The following is a 16,999-nucleotide window of genomic DNA, read 5'->3' on the forward strand; positions in this document are numbered from 1 at the left end:
TCCACTCCCCCCAGGTAAGCAGAGGGCTCATTGGTGGTGGTGCCTCTTGCTACAGCAGGGGATGAGGTTAGAGTGTCCCAGACAGGCTGGCCAGAAACTCGGCTGCTTTTTCATCTTCAAGGCTGTTTGGTTACCTCGATGTGTTGTGCCACCAACCTGCCAGAGCTTTAGGGTTGTGAGTCCTCAGGGTCAGAGGCGTTGGAAAGGTTTTAATCGCTTTCAGTTTGTAGTTACAAGACAATAAAGCTTTTTTCTCATCAGATATAAAACCTTAGATGAAGCGATGTGGAGGCAAACTTGTGGATGACGTATACATAGGATTTATGCACTGTTAGTGCCGTTGGGTTCAGAAGCTTCCTCTGTGCCATCTTCCCCTTGGTGAAAGTTTTCATCCATTCTTGTGGTGCTGACTTTCACTCACCTACGACAAGTTCTAAAGGTGCCTGGGTGGCGCCCATGATTTGCACTCGTCTACTGACTTGAAAGTAATTGGTTCAAACCCACCCAGCGGCACCACAGAAGACCTGGTGATCTGTTTCCATAAAGATCACAGCCAAGAAAACCCTATGGAGCAGTTCTACTCTGTAACACGTGGGGTCGCCATGAATCAGAGTTGACTTGACGGCATGGGTTTGGTTTGTTTTTTTTTAAGACAAGCTCAGCTTGCTACTATCTCTTTTTATTTGATGTATATAAATACCATATTTTGCTCCATTGTCAGAGGCCACAATTTTATAGCTTAATATTTGCTTTATTTTATGCCTCCTACAGAGGGGACTGGAGCTCTGGTGGCACAGTGGTTAAGAGCTCGGCCGCTAACCAAAAGGTTGGCAGTTGAAATCTACCAGCCGCTCCTTGGAAACCCTATGGGGCAGTTCTACTCTGTTCTTACAGGGTTGCTACAAGTCGGAGTTGACTCGATGGCAGTTGGACAGAGGGGAACTGTAAGTTATGGACTGCTGACTGATAGAAACAGTACAGACAGTCATGGGAGGGGCTGGGGAGAACACATCAGAGTGCTCGTTTTTCTCTTACAGTCTGAAGCCCCCACGAGTCCCTGGGGAAAAGGAGGGTGCAGATGACATGATGACTGAGTCACAGCGGAGGGCTCTCTGTCTCACTGTGAAATTGTCCAGAAATGGTTTTTATTTCTTGCACTCATTCCAAGAACATTTTGAGTCTAGAACCAGTTACGTTAGATTTAGTACGTTATACGTTGTACGATACACCCACTCTGTTTTCAAGTAGAATGGAAGCTAGAGTTTGGCAGGTTGCTCTGTGACATTGAATTTTGGTGGTGAATGCCTTTCATTTACTGCTTCCTTTATTTTTTAAGTCACATAGTTTGGTTTAACTAGCTGAAACACGGACAGACTTTGAGAAGTGAAAGACTTTCCAATAACAGTAGGTGGTATCATGGAGTGGGAGTGAGGGAAGTTGGTTGTACTGCTTGCTGTTGGACACCCCATTTGGCAATGTAGCTGTTTACAAAAGATTACTTAAGGGCCATTCTGTTTACCCCAGAGTTTGTCTTCCTGCTTGATATTCTGTGTTCTCTTCGTCCCCAGTCCTTGACTCGGTGTCAACAGTAACAGCTATGCAGTCCCCAGAAGTGTGGTGTTCATAAATAAATCAGTAAACTATCGAGTGGACTTAATGGTATCATCCCAGTTAAATGGCAGAGAAGTTTTCACCCAGTATTATTTTGCAGAGGATTAAACCTAAGCAACTTCTTACTTACAGATGCAAGTGGGTATGTGTGTTGTGTTGATTTAAGGGAAGGCAAGAAATTAATTATGGTATGCATTAAAAAAAAGGTCTCCCTAGCAATAAATGTGGTGTCTTAAGTTCTTCCCTTCCAGGAGGGTTGGCTGGCTTCTAGGGTGTGAGGATGGGTAGATTATCAGCTTCATTTCCTAACCCCGCTCCTGCTCCCTAAAATTGTGAACATGAGTGTACTCAGGCATGGGCACATGCCCTGACCTTGGAGTTTTCTGCCTGTTGGAGTGGGCATATCTGTGTTGGGACATCGCCCTGCCCTGGCCAGTTTATGCTGTAGTGGGGGCCTGGCACGTCACTGCCCAGAGGTGGTGACTGTTTTTGTGTAGGCTGAGCAGACTGTGAGCTAGAGGCGCTTTCCCCAGACGCCCTGCTTCCCCCTTCCAGGATTTTCCCTTCTAGACAAATAAGGGACAGCAAGAAGCCTGCTGGTAGTCAGCTGCCCTCTTTTCTCTCTGTTACTCCTTTCCAAGTCACAGAAAAGGCAAAAGAGATAGAAGCACTTAAGAGCCCAGTTTCCCTTTTTCTTGCAGACCTGAGAGGAAGCGGAGGGATGTCACGCAAGTTGCCAACACCACCACGTCCAGCCGGAGCAGGAACACCACGATGGCAGATACCTACAACGTCACAGACCCAGAAGAGCTGGAGACAGAGTTCCCCTTCTTTGAGAGCAGAGTGGATAACAAGGAGAGAACCGTCATTTCAAACCTGCGGCCTTTCACTTTGTACCGCATCGATATTCACAGCTGCAATCATGAGGCTGAGAAGCTGGGCTGCAGCGCCTCCAACTTCGTCTTTGCAAGGACCATGCCAGCAGGTATGGCATGATCCAGCTTGCCCCGCTCCTGCCTCTCTCACAGCCTCACAGTGGGGAAGATAGCGTTGTGTGGACACAGAGGCTGACACCCAGGGCAATGACACAGTCTCAGTCCTGCTTGCTAACAAATGTGTGATCGTTGGTAGGCAGCACGGTAAACCAGCAGCCCAGGGACCATACCCTCTGCTCTTGTGCTGGTTTTGCTCTTGTTGTGACATTGCTCTCACGGTGACATTGCTCCTGTGGTGACATTGCTTTCACGGTAACATTGTTCCTTTGGTGACATTGCTCCTGTGGTAACATTACTTCTGTGGTGGCATTGCTCCTGTGGTGACATTACTTCTGTGGTGGCATTGTTCCTGTGATGGCATTGCTCCTCTGGTGACATTGCTCCTGTGGCGACATTGTTCCTGTGGTGACATTGCTCCCGTGGTGATATTGCTTCTGTGGTGACATTGTTCTTGTGGTGACACTGCTCCCGTGGTGGCATTGCTTCTGTGGTGACATTACTTCTCTGGTGGCATTGCTTCTGTGGTGGCATTGCTCCCGTGGTCACTGTTCCTGTGGTGACATTGCTCTCACAGTGACATTGCTCCTGTGCCATGCTCTCCATAGAAAGTACTTAAGAGCAGTGAGCTCACCTCCAAGGTCAGCTTTCCTTGTTCTCCTTGGTTCACGTAGTGCATTCACCTGTCCATTTCCCTATTTGTGCACAGGTAGGTTAGTCTGGCCTTTCCTGAATTCTCACAGATATAGTGAAATCCCCAGGAAAACTGGTTTGACTCAGAGTGACCATCACTCCTGTCTTCGTGTTCTCTAGAGAAACAGAACCAGTAAGATATGTAGATACAGGTACATACATACACAGAGAAAGAGAGAGAGATTGCTGTACGTGAGCATCCGGTTCGCACGGGTTAGCCCAGTGTTGGTCTCCCTTCTTGGGGACCCGAATCTGGCTTTCTCACTTATGTAAATTGCTTTACAGAAGGAGCAGATGACATTCCTGGGCCAGTGACCTGGGAGTCAAGGCCTGAAAACTCCATCTTTCTAAAGTGGCCAGAACCTGAGAATCCCAATGGATTGATACTAATGTATGAAATAAAATATGGATCACAAGTCGAGGTAAGACTGGAGCAATAGTCCAGGTTTGGGTGTGTGTCTCTCACAGTTTATGGCATATATTACATTACAACACAGCTTACATCCTGGCTAACTAAGACTTAAAAAAATAAATTAATATGGTAAATCAATGAGAGTTTAGATCTTTCTTCCAACTTTAGAATTCTCAGGGGAATACAACAGGAGCATGCAAGGAGATGGAGCCCCCTGAGTGGTATAAATGGTTAACATGCTCGGCTGCTAACCAAGAGATTGGCAGTTGCAGTCCTCTGGAGAAAGCCTGGTAATCTTCTTCCAAAAGGACAAGCCATTGAAAACCCTGTGGTGGAGCACAGTTCTACTCTGACACACAGGGAGTCACCATGAGTCAGAGTCAACTCCAAGGCAACTGATTTATCAAGGAGATGGACTTGGTCTTACCCTCAAGTAGATACCTGTTTCATTGCAGAAAATGACCTTACCACATACGCTATTTGTTTTAATAACTTTTAATCCCTCTAGAGTTCTTTTTGTTTACAAAAAAGTTTTGGTTAAAACTTGGGTGTGCTTAAGGTTACTGGAGGACTGTCTTGCAACACTTGCTTTCTTCCCTTTGATTGAAGATATGGCTCACTGTCAGGTAGACGGAGTCATGGTGCAGTGAGCTTTGATGGAAGCACAGGTTTTTTACATGTCAGGGGAATTGACGTGTGTGTTTTACGTCCCCCAGGATCAGCGGGAGTGTGTTTCCAGACAGGAGTACCGGAAGTATGGAGGGGCCAAGCTTAACCGGCTAAACCCAGGGAACTACACGGCCCGGATTCAGGCCACTTCCCTTTCTGGGAATGGGTCGTGGACAGAACCTGTGTTCTTCTATGTCCCAACCAAAGGTAAGGTTTTTGCAGGGCATTTTGTGGTAAAGCCAGAAGCAGGTTGGGCTGGGATTCAGGAAGCCTGGGTTGTGGCTTTCTTATTTTCAGATTTTCTGTTCAAACAGTGTTGGCTAGCATTCTGAAAGGTCACACTAAGGGGGAGGGGGTCATACTCAGGCTGGGGGAAGCTGAACTTTGAGCACCTACCTCATTTTACAGTCAAGGTGAGGCCTGTGCCCTCTTTTGAGATGGTGCAGCCACTATAGAGTCAGCAAGAGACGTTTGCTTTCAACTTAATTGATTTCTAAGCTGTTTTATGAAGTATTGAATTGACCATACCAGCTCTTCTGCCTAGTCAGTCATTGCTGGTTTGGACTGTAGGACTTAGAATCCTAGAGGTTGAAAAAAAACCTTAGGGGTCACCTAGTCCAGCCTGCTTCCATGGCGGGAATCTCCATATCAGCACCTCAGGCTGACCCATTCTTCTCCTTTTGGTAAAATACAAATACAGTGCTCACAGATGGGTACAGAGACTGGGTCATGTTGGGAGTTTATGCTTAAACCATTGACAAGATGGATGTTTTTTAGAAGACCATTCTGGATGATAATTTCACATTCTAAAACGGAATCTTACAAAGTATATAAGCACAACAGTGGCCACATCCTGGTTGTTTGATCAAGAAGAGTTAGCATTTTACTTGGTGAAGTATACATTCCTCATTATTTCCATATTGAGTTTTCATTATTTCTTATTAGAAACCCAATTTTTTTAGATTATTTCATGTTTAGATAATGGGGTCAAATTTGGCATAACACTGTTACCTACTGTTCTCCACAAAAAATGCCCACCCTTGCAGAGTGATGGTACTTTGGGGTCTGTTGGACAGCCCCCACTGGGCTGGTCCTTCCTGGTGTCTGCATTCGTACTGCTCTGATCTGGAATCTGGCTTAAAAGAAGGACTTAACAGATCCAGTATTCCACCTGGTCAGCACCTGATATCCTAAGAAGTGCATGATATTTGAAAATCCTAATAGTGACAGATACCAAGAGAAGGCTAGACATGTGTAGAATTGCAAACTCTGAGGCCACATTTTATGTGCCTGACACTGTGCCTGGGCTCAGGTTATACTGGTAAACAGGTGCTTCATGGATAACTTCATGGATAAGAATCAGTATGAATCCAATCCCCGATATGTGGAGATTGGTCCAGTCCCTGCTTCGCACCTCTCAATCGTTTCTGACACCAGCCACCCATGTGGCACACTGTCTGTGACTGGCCCCCAGAGCTAGGGCAGGTCTTACAGGTAAAAAGGACCCCACCTTTTAGATTACCATAATAGGCAGACACTAGCCGCAAGCTCAGGAGTCCCCATGACACCCTCGCTTTCACCTGCTGGCTCCTCCTTCTTCTTTGGGTTCCTAATTCACTGGAACAACTCACAGAACTCACAGAAAGTACTATACTTAGATTATAGATCTATTATAGTAAAAGGATACAGATCAGGATCATCATAAGGGAGAGACGCATGGGTGAGGTCTGGGAGGGTTCCCAAAGCAGAGCTTCTGTGCCTCAAAGAGGGCAAATCACCCACCCTTCACCAACCAGGAAGCTCTTCCATCCTCCGTGTTCAGAGCTTCTATCAGCCAGTCATGAACGAGCCTCGTAACATATGCATGATGGGCTAAATCATGACTACTGAAGTTAGTTGATAATTGGCCTCTAAGGTGAGTCTTTTTTGGTATGGCCAGCCTCTGCTTGTTAGCACACATCTTCAGGTCTGGTCTGGAGGTTATTAAAAATACTTCAGTTACTCCCAGGATTATTTCTCAGGCACCAAGGTAAAAGGCCACCTTACTTTGGGTTAAGCTAAATTCTTTACCCCACATGTCTTAGGCAGGTAATTCACGTATTAAAATAGCCTGAATTCTTCCATTTAGTCCACTTAACCTAGTCTCACCAGTGGGCCTACTCTAGTGCCTGAAATGATCACAGTATTCACACAGCCCCACCCAGAGTAATGGCTTACTTTTTCTTTGCCATCTCGCTCTGGGTGTCAGTCTTCTAGCAGTAGGGCCTGGGTTTGGGGGTCTTGTCTTCGGGCTATGTTCTTTGAAATAGCAGGCTTGGCTTCTGGGGTCAAGTAAACTCAGCTTATCTTCGGAGGTAGCATCTTCTGTTGCTGCTCCCTTTTTAACCATGTGAGTGCTAGTATGCCAATGGGAAATCCAAGAGCCCCTCTGATGGAATTTTTCCAGCAGAAGTTGGCATTGGCATGCACCATGAGGAAATTAAATCGGCATGTCTGCTTTGCTGTCAGGAAGTTTTTCCTCATGTCAAACAAGACTGTCTCCTGGTACAGTTTAGTCTCATTTCCTCTTGTTTAATTCTCAGAGGAGGTGGAAGCTTTGGAAGCTCTCTGGCAACTGCTCTCCTTTTAGAAACCCTTCATGGGCTTGAATACTATTAAATTACCCTTCAGACATCTCTTCTTCAGACTAAATAATCATAGGTCTTCTGGCCTTCTCTTGTAGTTGAATCTCATAGACCAATTTTCTAGCCATTTAATCATTTTGTTCTTCTTCTCTGGATGTGTTCCAGTTTCTCCATGTCCCTGTTGAAATGTGACTTTCAAAAAGAACACAGTACAACCTGACCGGTAGTATAAGTGATAGAAATACAAGAAATAGTTCTCAGGGGCAAAAAGAAATATCTGCTAGCTTCCCAATGGCAATGATAACTTGTGGGTATTTTCAGGAATTGGAAAACAGGAGCCTGCATCTATTTTGAGAGATGTTTAATAAAAATACTTTTAATTTAAAAATAAAAATAGCTTTAATGGCCTTTAAAAATAATGATAGCTTGTAGTGGCAGAATACTCATCAATGGATGACTTAAAATAGATGTAACTTGGTCTCCAATGAGTTTCAAGCCCGTTTCTACTTAAATATCTCTACTTGGATGTCCCATAGGATGTCCCTCAAATTCCTCATGCACAAAACTAAATCACGGTCGCTGCCCTCAAAACGTCTCTCTCTTCTTCTTTGTTCCTTAGCTGAGTTAATGATCCCCATAATCCACTCTTCACTAAAGCCTGGAACTTCACAGGCATCCCTAACTCTTCTTTCTTTCCAACCCCCCTTTTTCTTTTTCTTTTTTTTTTATTGTTGTAGTTTAGATGAAGTTTACATTTCAAGTTAGTCTCCCATACAAAAATTTATACGTACATTGTTATGTGACCCTAATTGCTCTCCCCATACTGTGACAGCACACTCCTCCTTTCCACCCTGTATTTCCCGTGTCCATTCAACCAGCTCCTAACCCTCTCTGCCTTCCCATCTCACCTCTGGACAGAAGCTGCCCATTTAGTCTCTTGTATCTACTTGAGCTAAGAGGCACACTTCTCACAAGTATCCCTTTATTTCCCACAGACCAGTCCAATCCCTGTCTGAAGAGTTGGCCTCAGAAATTGTTTAATTTCTGGGCTGATAGAGAATCCAGGGGCCATGCGTTCCGGAGTTCCTCCAGTCTCAGTCAGACCATTAAGTCTGGTCTTCTTACTAGAATTTGAGTTCTGCACCCCACCTTTCTGCCCCTCCATCCGGGACTCTCTCTTGTGTTCCCTGTCAGGGTGGTCATTGGTGGTAGCCAGGCACCATCTAGTTCTGTCTGAGGCTGATGAAGTCTCTGGTTTATGTGGCTCTTTCTGTGTCTTGGGCTAATACTTTCCTTGTGTCTTTTACTCCCTTCTCCTTTACTCCAGATGGTTGGGATCAATTGATGCATCTTACATGGCCACTTGCAAGCTTTTAAGACCCCAGATGCAACTCACCAAAGTAGAATGCAGAGCATTTTCTTAGTAAGCTTTGTTATGCCAGTTGACCTAGATGTCCCCTGAAAGCATGGTCCCCAGATCCCTACCCCTGTTACTCTGTCCCTCAAAGTGTTTGATTGTATTCAGGAAATTGCTTAGCTTTGGTTTAGTCCAGTTGTGCTGACTTCCCATGTAGTGTGTGCTGTCTTTCCCTTCACCTAAGATAATACTTATCTACTATCTAATTAGTGAATAACCCTCATGCTCCCTTGTAACCATTAAAGAATATTGTCTTCTGTGTTTAAACCTTTTCTTGAGTTCTTATAATAGTGGTCTTATACAATATTTGTCCTTCTGTGACTGATAAACTCACTCAGCATAATGCCCTCCACATTCCACCATGTCATATGATGTTTCACGGCTTCATCATTGTTCTTTATCATTGTGTAGTATTCCATTGTGTGGATATACCATAATTTGTTTATCCATTCATCTGTTGATGGTCACCTAGGTTGTTTCCATCTTTTTGCTATTGTGAGCAGTGCTGCAATGAACATGGGTGTGCGTGTATCTATTCGTGTAACGGCTCTTATTTCTCTAGGATATATTCCAAGGAGCGGGATAGCTGGATTGTATGGTACTTCTATTTCTAGCTTTTTAAGGAAGCGCCAAATCGATTTCCAAAGTGGTTGTACCATTTTACATTCCCACCAACAGTGTGTAAGTGTTCCAATCTCTCCACAACCTCTCCAGCGTTTATTATTTTGTGTTTTTTGGATTAATGTTAGCGTTGTTGGCCAACCTCCTATTTCCTTTCAAACCCAAGTCCCATTGATTCGGCCTGTCAAGTCTGTCTTCAGTTCAGCCTCTCCTTGGCCGTCAACACAGCCTGAACTCAGAGCCTCCAGGGAGCTTGCTTCACGTGGAACATACGAGCTGTGGGTAAGGAAGCCTGGGTTCTCGTCGCAGGCATGACTTACCAGCTACCTGTGTCACCTTGGGACAGAGTCCTTCCCTCTGAGTCTTCTCTTCCACGGCTGTAGAAAGGGAGCAGTGATTTCTTCATGAGGTCTGAACGGGGTGGCACAGAATATGCTTAGCTCCCCCTGGCACTCCTTAGGCATGGCAGGTACCCCTCCCTGTTGCCACCCCTCCAGGCTGTCCTGGTGCAGCCACCTCTGTGATGCCCAAATCACATCAACTCACTCCCGGGCTCGAAAGCTTTCACTGGCTCCTTTTAATCTGCAGAATGGAGTTCAAATTGCTTAGCATGCACAAGGCCCCTTGTGAGCCAGCCCTAACTTCTCTCCAGTATCATTTCTAAGCCATTCCTCTACTTGGAAAGCTATGTTTCCCCAAGGAAAGCGTGTCTTTCTCCTTTAAGCTCAGGCTTAAAGGGATGCTTCTTTTGACTCCTTTCTTTCCCTCTGCCTTGTTCTCTGCATCCACACCATCTGTGTGGTCCACTTTTCTAGTTGTTAAGCTACCTGTCTACTTACTGATTTTTGTGTCTGGCATAATATTTCAAGAGTGTGATTCATCATCCCCATTGCCCAGCCTAGCATTTGTCATGTAAGTGGTTGGTGAGAGTTATGAGTAAGTGCTGCAGAGGGCGCAGTGTCTCATATCTATGACTAGATCGTAATGTCTAGGGAGAATTCAGAGCAGATTTGGCACGGACTGCTGTCCTAGCGTCCTAGGGCTGCCATAACAAAGTACCACAAACTAGGTGACTTAGAAGAACAGAAAATCATTGCCTCACAGTTCTGGGGCTAAAAGTCCAAAATGAGAGTATCTGCCCTGTTGAGCTTTCTGAGGTCCCTAAGAAAGAATCTGTTCCATGCCTCTCTTCTAGCTTCTGGTTATGGCTGGCAGTCAGTCTTGGACGGTCCTAGACTTGTAGATGTGTCACTCCAAGTCTCTACCTCCGTCTTTGCATGGTTGTCTTCCCTCCGTGTGTCTCTGTGTCTCTTCTTTTCTCTTCTCTTCTCTTCACTCAGATCGGATTGTTGTTGTTAGCTGCCATCAAGTCTTCGATTCATGGTGACTTTATGTATAATAAAATAAAACATTGCCCAATCCTGTGCCATCTCCCAAAAAACCAAACCCCTTGCCTTCGAGTCAATTCCAACTCATAACAGCCCCATAGGACAAAGTAGAGCTGCCCCGTATGGTTTCTGAGGAGCAGCTGGTGGATTCAAACTGCTGACCTTTTGGTTAACAGCTGAGTTCCTAATCACTGTGCCACAAGGGCTCCGTGCCATCTCCATGATCTTTGATATATTTGAACCCATTGTTGAGGCTATTGTCAAGTGCATCTCATTGAGAGTTTCCTCACTTTTGCTGACCCTCTACTTTACCAAATATGATGCCTTTTCTAGTGATTGGTCTTTCCTTAGGATGTGTCCAAAGTAAGCAGGACAGAGTCTCACCATCTAATTCATCTAAGGAGCGTTCCAGTGGTACAGATTAGATTAGGACCCATCCTACTCTGGTGTACTTCAAATTAACTTAACTGATAACATCTTCAAAGACCATATTTCCAAACAAGGTCGAATTCACAAAAACAAGGATTAGGCCTTCCACATATCTTTTTTGGGAGACACAATCTAATCTATAACAGGTACTATCCAAGCTTTTGTTTTCTCTAATTGTCTTTGGAGCTGTCTTAAGACAGATGCAGGTCAGAAGGCTTGAGTACGGCTTGAGCTCTCTCTACGTAACAATCACTGTTCATTTTATCTTAACAAGTATGTGGGTTTCCATTAAGCAGTCACTAAACTGCACACAAAGATTATTCAACCTCAGTTCATCATTTGAACTATTATACCAGAATGCACTGAACTTTAACAATTGAGTATATTTCTCTGTCTCCACTTATTTAATTTCTTTTGAAATAACTTATGTTTTTTATAATGTTTCTCTTTAGGAATTCTTAGTTCATAGTAGTTCAATAAAGGAATATTTCTGGCATTTTTTTCATACTTCCAACTGAATATTAAAAAATGAAAGGAACAGGTTGTTCACCTGGTGACATTTTCTCATTTTCCCTTGTTTCTGCAGTAAGACCGTATGAAAACTTCATCCATCTGATCATTTCCGTGCCTGTGGCTGCCTTGTTGATAGTGGGAGGGCTAGTTATAATGCTGTACGTCTTCCACAGGAAGAGGTGAGTGTCTCTGGGAAATGTGAAGTCATGTTTTGTGGTAAGTGGTTTGATGATTTGAACCCGAGTTCAGGTAATCTTTTTGAGGACTTTAAGGAATTTTATAGATTGAAAACCAGACTGGGATAGACTGTCCTCCTCACCAGGTACGCTTATCACGCAGGTACTGTTCCTTATGTAAAGCTTTTCCAAACTTGATATGAGTCCTCTCAATCAAATAAGCCTTTTTGTTTCCAATGAAGCGAAGAAACTAATATTTCTTAAAAAGCTCTAGTCTGAGACCACTGAAGGTGCTAAAGATGTGTTAGGACACGTCTGCTGGTCCAATTGGGCCTGAATTGTACATGTCTGGAAGACTTGTGATAAGCAGTAAAGTTGCCTCACTCAACCACAACCAGTTAAACTGATGTCACAAAGATGCAAGTATATACAGAAATGTGTAGATAATATTTTTTTTTTAAATCTCCATTTTATCCTTTCTGACAGAAATAACAGCAGGCTGGGGAATGGAGTGCTGTATGCCTCTGTGAACCCAGAGTACTTCAGCGCAGCCGACGGTAAGCTTCCCAGCTACATTCTCTGCCTGGAGGGCCCAGATGGAGAGCTTTCATGAGTGTTGCTAATTTAGGGGATGTGGTTTGCATTACTGAGGTACCTTTGGCCTCAGATGTGGCTTCGTTAGCACTTTCTTTTTTTTAATCAAAGTTTTCAGCAGTTCACTGAATATGTCAAAAATTCTGGAACTGTATGGGATGCCCCAAGGGAAAAAGGCTTCAGAGATGGTGGAGGTCCCACATAATAATCAGTTTACTTAATTGGTTAAGATTTTATGCTAGAATGCAAAAAGCTGTCTAATTGTAAACATCTAGTTAGAGGACACTCTTAAACGTAGAGTAGCTCAAGCACATGGAAAAAATTAAGTGAAAGAGCTGAACAGATTTCAAATGATGGCTCTAGAAGACAAAGTAAAGTATTATAATGAAGTGTGCATAGGCCTGGAGTTAAAAAAAAAATAAAGAGAAGAACACGCTTGGCATTTCTCAAGCTGAAAGAACTCAAGAAAAAATTCAAGCCTGAAGTTGAGATATTGAAGATTTCTATGGGCAAAATATTGAACGACGCAGGAAATGTCAAAAGAAGATGGAAGGAATACACAAGAGTCACTGTACCAAAAAGAATTGATCGATGTTCAAACATTTCAGGAGGTAGAATATGATCAAGAACCTATTGTACTGAAGGAAGATTTCCAAGCTGCACTGAAGGCATTGGTGAAAAACAAGTCTCCAGGAATTGACAGAATACCAACTGAGATGTTACAACAAATGGATGCAACACTGGAAGCACTCACTTGTCTATGCCAAGAAATTTGGAAGACAGCTTATCTGGCCAGCCAACTGGAAGAGATGTATATACATGCCAATTCCAAAGAAAGGTGATCCAACAGAATGCAGAAACTATTGAACAATATCATTAATACCATATGCAAGTAAAATTTTGCTGAAGATAATTCAAAAATGGTTGCAGCAGTATGTCAGCAGGGAAATACCAGAAATTCAAGCCAGATTCAGAAGAGGATATGGAATGAGGGTTATTATTGCTGATGTCAAGTAGATCTTGGCTGAAAGCAGAGAATACCAGAAAGATGTTTACCTGTGTTTTATTGACTATGCAAAGGTATTTGACTGTGTACATCATAACAAATTATGGATAACATTACCAAGAATGGGAATTCCGGAACACTTAATTGTGCTCATGAGGAACCTGTACCTAGACCAAGAGGCAGTCATTTGAACAGAACAAGGGGATGCTGCGTGGTTAAAAATCAGGGGAGGTGTGTGCAAGGGTTGTATCCTTTCACCATACTTACTCAGTCAGTATGCTGAGCAAATATCTGAGAAGCTTAACTATATGAAGAAGAACGCAGCATCAGGATTGGAGGAAGAGTCATTAACAATTCGCAATATGCAGATGACACAGCCTTGCTTGCTGAAAGCAAAGAGGACTTGAAGCACTTACTGATGAAGATCCAAGATTACAGCCTTTCGTGTAGATTACACCTCAACATAAGAAAACAAAAATCGTCACAACCGGACCAATAACAACATCACGATAAATGGAGAAAAGATTGAAGTCGGAGATTTCATTTTACTTGGATCTACAATCAGCTCCCGTGGAAGCAGCAGTCAAGAAATCAAACGACATATTGCATTAGGCAAATCAGCAAAAGATCTCTTTAAAGTGTTAAAAAGCAAAGACGTCACTTTGAGGACTAAGGTGCGCCTGACCCAAACCATGGTATTTTCAGTCACCTCATGCATGTGAAAGCTACACAATGAATAAGGAAGACTGAAGAAGAATCGATGCCTTTGAATTAATGGTGTTGGCAAAGAATATTGAATATACCATGGACTGCCAGAAGAACGAACAAATCTGTTTTGGAAGAAGTACAGCCAGAATACTTCTTAGAAGAGAGGATGGCGAGATTTCATCTCATGTACTCTGGACATGTTATCAGAAGGGATCAGTCTCTGGAGAAGGACACCATGCTTGGTAAAGTAGAGGGTCATCAAAAAAGAGGAAGACCCTCAATGAGATGGATTGACACAGTGGCTGAAACAATGAGCTCAAAGATAGCAATGATTGTGAGGATGGTGCAAGATCAGCAGTGTTTCGTTCTGTTGTGCAAAAGGTTGCTGTGAGTTGGAACCAACTCAGTGGCGTCTAACAACAACAGAGGACTCCCTGCAGCTGACCAAAATGTCCTTTATAAACTGGTTTCAGCTTGAGTTTTATATCGTTGCAATTTTCTTTGACCACTTAAGTTTTCTCTGCTCTTTTTGTCTTGGAATTTTTCTGTCATTCCCTCCTCATTTGGATCACCCAGTTTATACCCTCTGGACCCATTCAGATTCCCTTTGGTAATAACCAATAAGGGTCATTTAGTGAAATGGCCTCAAGAAGTTGACTTGAAAGCTGGGTCATACTCAATTAAAAGAATGCCTTTTTGCTATCTCTTCTTCCTTGTCTGCTTAAATACAAATCTTTTAAGTAAGAGTGGTCAGTTTGTAGGTCTAGCGATATTAAAACCAAAAAAAAACACCAAACCCATTGCCGTCGAGTCGGTTACAACTCATAGTGACCCTATAGGACAGAGTAGAGCTGCCCCATAGAGTTTCCAAGGAGCGCCTCATGGATTTGAGCTGCCAACCTTTTGGTTAGCAGCGGTAACATTTAACCACTAAACCACCAGGATTTCCATTAACTGGTACCCTTCTAGGGGCTTTTACAAACATCTCATTCAATCCTTATATGCCCATAAAGTGAGTTTTCTTAGGAGACTCAGAGAAGAAACTTGCTCAGCATCCCATAGCTAGTCACTTGAGAAGCCAGGGTTAGAACGCAGCCCCTGGCTCTTTCTACTGTATCTTTTGGCCAGTGAAATGTTGTCACCATGGGAAAGGGTTGTGAGGTCCTCAGGGCAAGGTAGTGAAGCTTGCGCACATGGGGCATGGATCAGATTTGTCAAATGAATAAATAAGTGCGTGAAATTGGGGGGGTGTGTTCAGAAAAAGTATTTGCTTCCTTCTTGCTTCAGAATTGCAAGTAGATATGCCCACCCACTGCCATTGACATGATCCTGACTCACAGCGACCCTGTAGGACAGAGTAAAACTGCCCCATAGCATTTCCAAGGCTGAAATCTTTACGGAAACAGATCGCCACATCCTTCTCTCGTGGAGCAACTGGGGGTTCAAACTGCAGACCTTTTCAGTAGCAGCTGAGCGCTTAATCACTGTACCACCAGGGCTCCTTAAGTAGACATGCAGGAGATGTGAAATAAAGCAAGACTCATGATTATTCTAATTGATTATCCAGATCAAATGAGAAAACATAAGAAAAGCACTGTATCGGTGGGTAAGGTACTCTGGGTTCTTTAAACATTTCTGATTCAGTCAAGTTTATGAGAAAGCCCATCAAAAGCAGCCTCCTGTAAATGAGAAGCAGGTGCAAAATAGTGACATTATTCCTGTTTCCATAAAGTTGTGTTTTTATATAGGCAAATACTTATATATAGCTGTGTATGTATATAAGGCATGGAAAACATTCTGGAAGGATATACACCGAAGTTCCAAGAATACTTAATTGTTGAGAGGCTATTTCCCTTTTTTAAAAAACAATAAGAAGATATGTATTTGTTGATCGTATAAATAATAGCTTTGAAAAAAGAGAAAGGAATCAAGTGAGGTAGGGAGTTCATCACACAGTTAAATGGGAATTTATAGGGAAAGTGCAAGGCTACCCCTTCCCCTCTCTGAAAGGGTGGGATCCTGTTAAGACCATTCTAGAGAATCCACTCTGCTTTTAAACGAAGCACAGAAAGTTGATACTTGTAGCTCTGACTGTGAAGTGTCCAGGAAGTTTAGGGAAAGCATTAATAGAATAAAATCAGCTTATCTAATGATGATTAGAATTCAAACATGGTGTCATTCCAGAGATGCTTTTATAATATGTCTTGATCCTTCTTTAAAAACCAAAACACATATTTATTGTCACCCAGGCCAACAGGTGGGAACACTATAACCTCATTTGAACTTAATTTATTCAGCCTTTGACAAACCATACAGCCAGTTTCCTCAAGGGGCGAGAAAATGACATTACAGTTCAAAAGTGCTTAAAAAACTTCTTTCTCTAAAAGCTAATCTGCATGTCCCCATTCTCTAGAGAACACTGCAAATCCCCTACAGGAAAGTGCTGATAACATTGTGCACAGAAACCTCGGCCGCCTGGTGGAGCTTAGGCTTTCTGGTGAAAGTCAGCTGTGAGGGTGAATTCAGAGAGAAGAATTGAGGTTATTGACTTCAGGGACCACCCAAGGAATGCATTTGAGTGGTTTTAACTCCATGTTTTTTGCCATACTACATAGTTAATTCTGATTAAAACCAAGCCTGAATTTTCAGAGATAAATGGATATAGACAGCGTCCTTTTATACTTTCTGAGGGCTGTTATAAAGACTCTTATCTGTCGGGTTGTCTTGCAGGCTTACCCTTGCAAGCAAGCATTGGTCTCTTTTTCAAAGGAGCAAACCTTCTAAGCCGTATGGAGGGTAGAGTTTTATTTGTGAAATTTCTAAATACATCTTTACTATGAAATACATAATGTACGTGAAAGAAACTTTGAGATTGATGAATGTAGTCCATACTGAACACCCCTCAGAGGTATAAATTGGTGGTGGTTCCTGGGCCTGATTTATAAACCTCTTTCCTTTCAAACTGTAAAATCCTTTAAGACTTCACTTAGATGTGAATACTTGGGATGTGGTGATGTTGGCAGTACAGTTGTCAGCCCACCACTTCTCTTCCATCCAGCGCAGTTCTGTGGGTAATATCTGAAAGCGAAAGAGCAAACACAAGCGCAGTCCCAGGTTCCCAGTCGGAATGCATTTCTGAGCCAGGA

General features: G+C 43.2%; 1 protein-coding gene across 1 annotated transcript in view; it reads left to right on the plus strand.

The window, feature by feature from the left end:
* Positions 1 to 16,999, plus strand: part of LOC101355333 (insulin-like growth factor 1 receptor) — a 79,792-nt gene that overhangs the window by 37,224 nt on the left and 25,569 nt on the right. Inside the window, exons 9-13 of the mRNA XM_023727875.1 lie at positions 2,313 to 2,596; positions 3,582 to 3,718; positions 4,425 to 4,584; positions 11,443 to 11,548; positions 12,032 to 12,102. Of these exons, the coding sequence (XP_023583643.1) occupies positions 2,313 to 2,596; positions 3,582 to 3,718; positions 4,425 to 4,584; positions 11,443 to 11,548; positions 12,032 to 12,102 (758 nt within the window). The remainder of the gene's footprint in view (positions 1 to 2,312; positions 2,597 to 3,581; positions 3,719 to 4,424; positions 4,585 to 11,442; positions 11,549 to 12,031; positions 12,103 to 16,999) is intronic.

The sequence above is a fragment of the Trichechus manatus genome, unplaced genomic scaffold (assembly GCF_000243295.1).
Source record: "Trichechus manatus latirostris isolate Lorelei unplaced genomic scaffold, TriManLat1.0 scaffold00019, whole genome shotgun sequence".
NCBI classification, from domain to species: Eukaryota; Metazoa; Chordata; class Mammalia; order Sirenia; family Trichechidae; genus Trichechus; species Trichechus manatus.